The 10,563-nt window shown below is 43.2% G+C and overlaps 1 protein-coding gene across 2 annotated transcripts in view; it reads left to right on the top strand.

The window, feature by feature from the left end:
* Positions 1-4,798: 4,798 nt before the first annotated feature.
* Dpy19l1 (dpy-19 like C-mannosyltransferase 1) overlaps positions 4,799-10,563 on the top strand; it is a 99,263-nt gene continuing 93,498 nt past the window's right edge. For both annotated transcript variants that reach the window (XM_071613998.1, XM_071613995.1), the window contains exon 1: positions 4,799-5,181. In XM_071613998.1, coding sequence (XP_071470099.1) covers positions 4,884-5,181 — 298 coding nt within the window. In that variant the 5' untranslated portion in view covers positions 4,799-4,883. The remainder of the gene's footprint in view (positions 5,182-10,563) is intronic.

The raw sequence follows: 10,563 nt of genomic DNA, 5'->3' as shown, positions 1-10,563 counted from the left end.
GATTTATAGGTGTGCATCACTGTACCCCGAAGTAAGTAATTTCTATGTTCCTTAAACTTGTGTTAGTTATTTCTTCCTTTTCTCATTTCAAAAACTATTTCAGATGTTCATATTAGCACATACTATTCATCAGATACTAAGAGTTTCAGAAATATATTGTTCCCTGCTTATTATGCCATTTCCATGTTCCCTTTTATTCAAATAAAATCTAGACCAAATTTCTCTTCCTTCCTGAAAATTCTTCAATCATGTCAGCCATCATTTCTTCTCTTTGGAATTCTTTTAGAACTTATGCTCTGAATCACATATTTTGCTATATTATTATATTTTTTCTAGCTTACCGTGTCTCTCCAAATGAACTGTAAGTGCTTTGGGGATGAGGGAGTTAGGATGTGAATTTTAAATGTCTTCTAATATCTGCCAAGACACTATGTACATAATAAGACCTCAGTGACAGGAATTCCACTTTGACAGTCATGCCCCTCTATAGCAGAGTGGTTCTTGATGATGCACTATAACTAGGACTAATAATGAACTCTGAGTTTCTCAGGAACATTCATTGGAGCATGAACAGTTTAAATTATAAGGTCAGCTTCAAGAAAGACAGAAGATAAAATTTGAAGAGCAATAAAGTAGCAATTTACATTTGTTCTCACCAGACTACAGGAATACATTATTACAAACACATTGACAAGTTAATATTGAAGCTTTGTTGAAAGTTGAATGTTACACAGATACACTTTATTGTACCCATTTTAGGGTTTTATTGTACAATTTTAGGTTTCTAGGAAGTACATTGGGGTTATGCAAGTTCCACCCTTGGTAGAACCAACTTCTGAGCCAGACAATTGTCAGAATATAAAGTTTAGCACTAGAACTCTTCTCCAAAACAGGTACCAAGTAACCTAGTTCAAGGTGATAAGAAATAAATGCTATAGATTTGTCATTTGTCTATTACTCCTTCGGTAAGAGAGCAAGTGGGAAGAAAAGGGGAACATCTGGAAGTTCCAAATGGGGCTTTTAAAATGCCAATATAAAAAAATAAAGGAGACTGGTTTGCAACATAGTTTCCCTTGATCATATTTACTTTTTTTCATTGCCCATCTGATGTTTTGATGGTTCTTATACTGTAATATCTCTAACCTTTTCTTTTTCTGGACACAATTGTCTTCCTTCATAAGTTTATACTCTTCATATTCATTTTATGTTTACTTCATCTTTATAATCTCCTCCATCTCCATTCTGAAACTTAAACATTTTTTTTAAATAAAACTTTTGTTTTAACTAAAAGTTTAACTTGTAATGAGAAAACATTTTCCTGTTTTTTTAGGAGGGAGTCATGAGGAACTACATTTTTTGTCTAGGCTTAATGACTTATGAAATTTTGTAAAGTACAGGGGAAGGCAGGGAACAATTCAGGGGGACTAGATGGCTCAGAGAAGTGTGAAGCCCAAGGATAGCAGGACTGGTCCTGTTGAGAGCCACAGCCAAAGGGGCCCCAGCAAACTTCCAGCTGCCAGCAAACTTCCAGCTGCCGGCTGATGATTGGCTCACAGCGGCCCCTGCAAACTTCTAGCTGCCAACTGATTGGCTCCTCTGCTGTGATGCTCATTGGGCTGTTTCCCGCCCTTTCAGACCATGGAGCTACTCATTGGGGGACTTTTTTTTGGCTCCGCCCACGTGACCCAGCCAATTGGCCTCAAGAGCAGGAGGAGTGGGGGAGGTTGAGAGGCTTGTGGGAAGCTGGTGGTGGCAGTTAGGCTCTGAGGGTTTTCCTCAGGAGCTGTGTGGTGCTGTGTGTGTGTGTGTGTGTGTGTGTGTGTGTTTGTGTGTGTGTGTGTTCTAAAAATAAAGTTCATTTCTTTTGACAAGTGGCTCCTGAATTGTGCCCAGCCAGACTCCGGCATGGTCCCAAGATTGCAGGGCTGTGCTTGATCACCTGCCTTATGCCTCTCTCATTCTCTGGCCCACAGTCCATCCTGGATTGCCAACCTTAGACTCTAGGAGGACAGAGTGCTTGCCATCCTCCTTGTTGATCCACTGCTTTCAACACTTACTTTGATTCAGACAATTACTTTGAACATTCATGTAGCAATAACTTTGATGGGTATAATAGTAAGATACTTTATACAGTCTTATTTAACTCTTCTGAAACTGAGGTAGATGTTTATATTACTCCCATTGTAGGGATGAGGAAACTGAGATTCAAAAAGTTAGAGTACCCTGGCCATAGACACAGGGCCAGTATAGGTAGGGCAAGGGGGGTGAAATATAGGCCTAAAGGAACCTTAAACAAAACAAAACAACAGCAACAAAAAACAGAAATAAAAAACCCCCAAAATTAACACCCTTTGCTACCCCTTTCTGGGATTGTCCACATGGGTGCCAAGTACAGACGTGGAAGTGATAAAAACTTACAGTGTATCTTTTATAAGTGGTCCTTTTTCAATGCAATTGAATAAACTTTATAGCCAGCCTCTGGGCTTGGCTCTGAGGAACAAGATGAAGAGGAAAGATTGTGCATATTCCAGAAATTTAAGACCATGGGCAGAAGAGAGCTAGCGCTAAGTAACTTTCAGGATTATGATCATTTGATTATGTTATCTCCTGCATTTATGCATGAATTTATTCATTCAGCACCATTTTCTCTGGCAAAAGTGTACCAGTTAAAGGGAAGCAGTTCCTAAATCCATTCATAGGAGAGTGACAAGCAATCCAATATTGTAGATCAAATGTTAAACCCTTTTATTCATGTGTCTTTCTAAAGTCAAGCATCAAATTATTATCTTTAATAGACATCGAATTATTATTTTTTAACCTGGTGGGCAATAAATTCAGCATTAATCTGAGAGAGGACATTGAATTCATTTGACACACTGTTTCAGAATCCATGCCTTCTGCATTTCACTTTTATCTTTTAAAAACCAGCGTCTATCTAAACATCAAAATTTGCAAAATATACAAAGCATGAGGAATTATCAATTAGCATGGGGAAATTCTTTTCATTTACAAAAGAACCCAATGCCCTTTTAAAAAGTGTAACAGTGAATGAACACTAATATTAATAAAATAATCAGTATGAAAGAAATACAGGGTGAGAACTTATAGACAAGTGAAATACCTGGAATAACAATGGAGATAAAGTGAAACGGTGTGACTAGATCTACAAAATGTCTTTTATCGTTTTTTGGTACCAGGCATTGAACTCAGGGGTGTTTAACCACTGAGCAACATCCTCAGCTCCCAACATCCTTTTATTTCCAGATAGGGCCTAAATTGCTGGGGCTGGCTATGAACTTGAGATTCTCCTGTCTCACTTTCCTGAGCCTCTGGGATTACAGACATGGGCCAAGGCATCGGGCCTATAGGTTTTTTTTTTTTTTTTTTTTTTTTTAATATTTTTTAGTTTTAGGCAGACACAATATCTTTATTTTACTTTTATGTGGTGCTGAGGATCCAACCCAGTGCCCCGTCCATGTTTTAAAGACAACTTTTTGGAACAAGACCCGTGAGCATAGCAAGGAAAAGATTCTCTACTTTGTAATTTATGAGGCTTTGGGTCTTTGTACAAATAATGGTGGGACGGAGGGAAGGAGGGTCAACTGGAATCTGCCAGGTTTTCTGCATTTTCCTGGTCTTCATTTACTCATGCATTCTCCTGCTATGAAAATGAAAAACCGTTTTTGAGTAAAGTCTCCCATCTTATCAATACATAAACATTTTCTGCTTTCTTTCTATCAAAAAAGACAAGGCGGGCTGGGGTTGTGGCCCAGCGGTAGAGTGCTTGCCTAGCACGCTTGGCTTAGATCCTCAGCACTGCATGAAAGTAATAAATAAAATAAAGGTATTGTGTCCACCTACAACTAAAAAAAAAAAAAAAAAAAAAAGACAAAGTTACCGCAGATGAAACCTTGTCCAATGATCATTCCTGCTTGGGACCTGTTCCATTTTATGACTCCAGCTTGGAGCATCTTTCCTAGTTTTCAGTTTACACTCAACCCCTAGGGACTCCCCTCAAGATACTTCGTTTCTCCTAAAAATCGGATCGTGAACGTTTCTGCGCATCGTGAAGAGGAAGTTGCACTTGGTAGCGTTCTGAGTAGCCAGACCATACAGAGTGGAGTAAATGTAGATCGTGGCTTGATTTTTATCTACAAGCCAAAGATAGCTGACGAAACTCCCAGATCGCACGCACAGCGCCCCTCCGTGGCCGTTTCGGGAGCCTTTCCCGCTGTCCGGACACGGGCGTCCGGCCCGCCCCGCCCCGCTGCCTTCGCGCCGCCTCGGACGCGCGAGCTCCGCGGGGCTCCATGACAGCCTTCATCCGCTCCAAAACTTCGACCAGCGACTCCGCCTACAGAAGGCTCTTCCTTCTTCCCCGCCTCTCCCAGAAGGGCGGAGCGATAGTTTCCGGAAGGCCGTCCGCGCCCCAGCCGAACACCGGCCCCGAGAGGGCCGGGAGGAGGGCGGGGGTCGCCAGGCGGCCGCAGGATCGGGCCCCGCCTGCGCCGGAAGTCTGCGCGTGCGCGCTGGCCAGCTGGAGCGCGCGTCCGGCGCGGAGGGGCGGTGGGGGCGGGGCCGCGCTGCTCGCAGGGTGTCCCCGCCCCCGCCCCCCGGCGTTCCGCGGTCGCCGTGACAACCGGAGCGGCGGCAACGGCGGCAGGCGCCCGAGTCCGGCGCCGCCTCCTGGCCGTACAGCCAAGCAGGCAGCCGCCGCCCGGCCTTCGTGCTCTCCCCGCCTCCCAGCCCGCGGGGAGGGACCGGCCCGCCCTCCGCCCGCCCGCCCGCCAGCCAGAGAGTGAGCGGCGCCGGCCGCCCAGCCAGCCCGCGGTTCCCCAGCCGCCGTCCGGGCGCGCGCAGCGAGCGAGCGCGACTATGCCAAGATGGTCCTGCAGGCGCGGAATAAGCACCGGGAGGCGGCTCCCAAGCCGCCCCAGCCGCCCCGCGCCTCGCAGTCGCCGCTAAGAGGGGCTCCGGACGTCGGCGCCGGGGAGCCGGGACCCGAGCGCGCGTCCCCGTCCCCAGGGCGCAAGGGCGCTGCGGGCAGGAAGGGGCCCCGCGCGGAGCCCGGCGTGTCGCCCGCCGGGGTCGGCCTGGGGGGGCGCCTGGTGGCCGGGCTGCGCGGGGCGCTGGGCCTGCGGCGCGCGGGGCGCGGCCGGACCTGGACCACGCTTCTGCTAGGTGAGCAGCCCCAAGCGCGCGAGCGCTGGCGGGACGCGGAACTTTGAGGCATGGCTCGTCTCTTTCCTTTCCTCTCCTTTCCTCCTCTCCCCTCGTGTCCCTTTCCTCTTGCTTCCGCCGCCCGACCTGATCGGATGGTCCCCGCCAGTTTGCAGCTTTCTCTGACTTCTTTCCTGGGACGTTCCTACCTCCTCCTCTCCTGTTCCCGGAGCTTAAGCTCTCGGCGCACCATTCCCACCGCTGTCTGTCTAAGCTTTAAAAAAAAAAAAAAAAAAAAAATGGCCCCAGATCAACAGCTGCCCGGCCTGTCCGCAAATGGACAGGTCTGCGCTAACTAGACTAAAGCGCTGCTGATTGGTGCCTTCCCGTTATTTGGCCCCTTACTGCGAGGATGGTTTGCTTTTGGTGGGAGCGATTCAGTGGAGACTGAAGCAAACGCACGATGCCTGTCCTAGAAAGTTGCCAAACTTATAATTAATTTTAGCGTGCTGTTTTCTTCTTGGCCGCAAACACCGCTGGTGGCACTTTATTTGTGATTCCCCTGTACACGTCACTTTCCAGGTTGTATTGTCTTTTGGATGCCAGAGCCTTAACCTTCCCTGGTGGTTTGGGGACGTTTGGTGAAGAGAGCCTCTCTCCCATCCTTTTACCATACACCAAATGGATGATGTGTGATGTGATGAAAAGAAAGTTGAAACATTTCGTGTATTGTGGACTGACTTCAGGTTTCCTTTGTTCCCTGATTGACATTACAAAAAGGCAAGTTATAGCAGTTTGGAAATAGGCCTAATTTTTCTAAGTCAACCAGTGAAATGCAGTAACACTGCCCTTTTCCCATATTGCCGTAATGGATTTTGGCTATTGAATTATTTAATTACTGGTGATTTATTCCTTGTTATCTTTTAAAATTCCTTTCGTGACCGAAAGTTCCCTTAGCCAAGAGTTTGCAATTCCGTATAGACGAAGAAATAGAGCACAGCAGAATCGGCTTCCAGTGAGATCACAGGCATCATTAAGAAACCAGTCAATCATAAAAAGCCAGTCATCATCACTATGTGCGTTTTAATGGGCTCAGGGAGGTTGGTATTGTTATTAGGGTACTTTTTTTAAGTTGTAGATTTAAGATTAGAAAAATTCAATATCAACCCCCCCCTCCCCCCTTATATTTTTTCCTCAGAAGCGAGCTTGAAAACCTGGCCAATGTGCAGGTTAAGTTCACCTTGGGGAGGCAGCATGATACAGAGGATGAGGCAGACCTTCAGAGCCAGTGCACATCAGTTCAGTTTGGTTTAAGTCTCAAGTTACTTCCTTTGCAAGCCTTCTTTCTTTGTTATGTGGAATTATCACATGCCCTACTTACTCCATAGGGATGTCTTGAGGAGCAAAACTAAAAGGGGTGGGTGAGGCTTGGGAAAGTACTTTGTTTCTAAAGCATTTAACAAATTTTAGTTCCTATTGTAAAAGCAACTGCATAATACTGTTTGGAGATCTTAGGGCAGAATAAACTTGCACTTTTCTTGAAAGGCTAGTATAAACAGTAACCACTTTGTAGTAAAATATGGAATGGCATTGGTTCTTCAGGGAGTGGCAATGAGGGAAAAAAACCCCTGGAATAATTATATAATTCCTATTGTTATTATCTGCATATTTTCTTTTCTTGTATTTGAGTCTTCTTATATTGATTGGCTTGTATTTGAATTTAGTTATGTTCATATTGAAATATAATTATCAATGTAATATTGTGACACTTTGCTTGACTTTCCCTTTGGGCATTGGAAGGCGGTACAGTAAAGTGGGAGATCATATTCTTGGGTGTTATCCTGGTCCATGGTCATCAGATGTATGGAGATTGGATGAACAAACTGTGGTCTAGAGATTGTCTCATAGACTGATTTTATACCTAATCCTTCCCTACCATCATGCCTTGCCCAAGCATCAGAAAGCATCTCAGATTCTGCAGAGAGAAACAGTTTAGACATTTTTGAAAATTGCCTTGGCTCTTTTTTCCTTTTCCCTCCCAGAATGAGTGTTAAGCTGACACTGAATAGTATTTGAAAATGAAACTTTTAAAATAGCTCTTTGGCCTTCTTTATTGAAAGGCATTGCAGGTTCTTTGGTTCTTTGAGAGTTAATTTGAAGGTGATCAAGTAAACAACTAAATATTAAGCTGTGATAAAAAATGGATTCATTTCTCTTTAGAAAGAGAAAAGGAAGCTCCATGAAAGAAGGATGGATTTTTAAGAGTTAGAAGGTGGCTAAGGCTCTTTTCCACATGTGCTAGGCACTGGTAAGCCTTACTAAGGGGGCCCTTTCCATTGTTGGGCAATGTTAAGCATTGTTTAAAATTATGTTTTAATATATTTTTTATTTGACAATTATTTACTAGCTTTTTAATGATAACAGTTGTAAAGAGGGGCTCTTAAAATGTTTATATTTAGTTTTTAACCTAATAGCTTCCTGTTATCAGCCAAAGAAGGCAGTGATGTAGAAAGAACATTGACAATATTTCCCAGACTTTTTCAACCACAGCCCACAGTAAATAATACAGTTAAATCTGCTTACACCTCTGAAAATGCAACCCAGTAAGTAAATAGATATTTGTGACTATTAATCTATTTATGTATATCAGTGGTCTAGCTGGAAACACTTAATGAATTATTTTTAGGAGTATGAGCAGATTTGAGACCAGTAGGGTAGATTAAGGAGATGGGGGTGGGATTAGGGGAGGAAAAGGGGAGGTACTGGGGAATGAAATTGATCAAACAATGTTATATGCATGTACAAATATGCAGTGAATCCCACTATGATGTATAATCATGATATACCAATTTAAAAAAAGAGAAGAAGTTTGAGCAGGTTTAGGGACACCATTAAGGCACCCAGGGACTGTCAACGATGGGAACATGGAATCATCTTCCAACCTGAAAGGGAAGTGGGTCTCCATCAGGAGCTATACCCAGTGAAAGCTGTGTTGTAGGAGCAAGGTCACCAAGAAGCGCTATTCAAACACTCAGCTCCCACGCTCTGGTCTCCCACTAGTGCTGTTTATTGGCAGAACCAACCAACATTACTGAAACACTCTATATAGTGTGAGCTTCCTGGGGCTAGGAACAAAGCAGAGAAGGAAAGAGAATGGAGACTAACCAGCAATGTGCACATATTAAAAACACAAATTCTGTGTAACAATGTTGACTCTATAATGTGCAGTATACCCTGATTTTCTATTAAAAAAAAAGGTGTTTATGAACCTCATGGTTTGAAACAATACCTTTCTAGAACTTTTATTTATTTTCTGATTCTATGCTTGTTTAAACTTCTTGGGTGTCTGAGCAAAGTTTAGCTTTTCTGAGCTTTGGTTTATGCACAGGTAAAATGAGAGACCTGCACTAGAGCAGTGATTTTCAATCTTAGCTGTATACTAAAGTCACCTGGAAACTTTAAAATGCCCTGATGATCAAGCCGCACACATAAAACCACTTAAAGCTGAATATGGAGGTTAGGATGTGATGGTGGACAGAAACATCGGTGGTTTTTAAAGTTTAGTATCTTGCCTGTCCTGAGCGTCACTGAACTACATGGCAGCAATCTGGTAGAACTACATAAATCCACATTCTTCTTTACATGGGGACATGGATAGTCCAGTTGCCATAGCTTTCTCTGATCTCTATTATTTTCCCTAAACTGTGGCTGTCAGTTGCCATTTGTTATCTGACATGTCTATATATTTCTTGTACCCTCATCCCTTATTAGAAGAAGGGAGAGGGAGGGATAGCTAGAGAAGGCTCCATGTTTCAGGAGGGGAAGTGAAAAATGTAGAAGTTAAATATGCACATGGAGCATGTCTGTTGTGAGGGACTAAAATAAAATGCCATTTATAAAACAAACATAATAAAGGTAACCCGAGTATGGAAAAGAGAGATGATAAAAGCTGTGTTTCCCCCTCATATCTGTCCTGTTTGATTCATTCACATTACTTGCTTGGTTCCTGTGGTCAGAAGCAACTGCACCTCTGCTCTAACCTAGCTCTTATTGTCAGGACTTTACAACCTCTGCAGTTTTACCTTTTTGGTGGAATTTCTTAATATGAGAGGCTGTCCTATGCATGGCAGGATATTTAGACATCTCTGGCTTCTGCCTACTAAGTGCCATTAGTACCTACCTAGTGACAAGCAAAATGCCTCCCAACTATTGACAAATATACCCCAGGAGGCAAAATTAACATTTAGAATCTTTGATTTTATTATTCACAACTTTTGAGAGCACCATGCCTTCTTAGGTGCTCAAGAGGAAAGAAGCTGGATGGAGGTAGAGAGTTGGGTCAAGGTATTGGGAACTGGGATGTGTGGTATGATGAAAGAAGCACAGGCATTTCAATACTGAACTGCATTTGAATCCTGTTTCTATACACAGAAGGTGCATCTATACTCCCTTAATATTTCTCATTCTTAATTACCTCTTCTTTAAAATGGGATATAAAAGTTTTGTCTGGTTATAGTAAAGAATATAATATATATTGGACATATGTAACTTGCTTTTGATTTTTACAGGAGCTCACACTTAAGAGTTTGCCTTGAGTCTCAGTGATGACTTTGGATTTGGACTCTTGGGCAATCTTGAAATTGTTGAGACTATGGGGACTCTTGAAAATGGACTTAATGTATTTTGCATTGTGAGATGAGCATTAGCTTTTGGGACCTGGGGTGGAATGTTATGGCTTAGATATTAGGTGTCCCCCAAAAGTTCATGTGTGAGATAGTGCAAGAACATTCAGGGGTGAAATGATTGGGTTATGAGAGCCTTACCCCAATTAGTGAATTAATCCCCGGATAGGGATTGACTGAGTGGTAACTGAAAGCAGGTAGCCTGTGGCTGGTAGACAGGGTGGGACTGTGGGCAGTGAGAGCATGCTTTTGGGTGTATCTTTTGTATCAGGCAGTGGAGTCTCTGCTTCCTGATCATCATGTCTTGAGCCCGGAGGAATGGAGCTGGCTATGAACCGAGATACCTGAAACCATGAGCTCCCAAATAAATTTTTCCTCTAACAAAACAAAACAAGAATATATGTAAAATAGACAGTGGGTTTATTCGTATTCATCAATTATCGAATGTCTACTATATCAGGTGCTTGTTGTGGGCATAAGATTTATAAGACTCTGTAGCCTTTACCTTTGTGGAACTTACAACCTAGAAAAAGGAGGTAGACAAAAAAAGATAATTGTTCATTGTAGTGAGGGCATGAGAGGAAAAAGAAAAGCAGTTGAAGGGAAAACAGAACAAACAAAAGCCCCAAGCCAGGAAACACTTACTTTAAATAAGGACAAGAAAAGCTCCGGGGAAGTGGCTTTAAAGGTGAGACTTTCAGGAAGGAAAGATGTTAGCTGA

This window comes from Marmota flaviventris, chromosome 1 (assembly GCF_047511675.1).
Source record: "Marmota flaviventris isolate mMarFla1 chromosome 1, mMarFla1.hap1, whole genome shotgun sequence".
NCBI classification, from domain to species: domain Eukaryota; kingdom Metazoa; phylum Chordata; class Mammalia; order Rodentia; family Sciuridae; genus Marmota; species Marmota flaviventris.
Note: the sequence above shows the minus strand (reverse complement) of the source record. Positions and strands in the feature narration are given on the sequence as shown.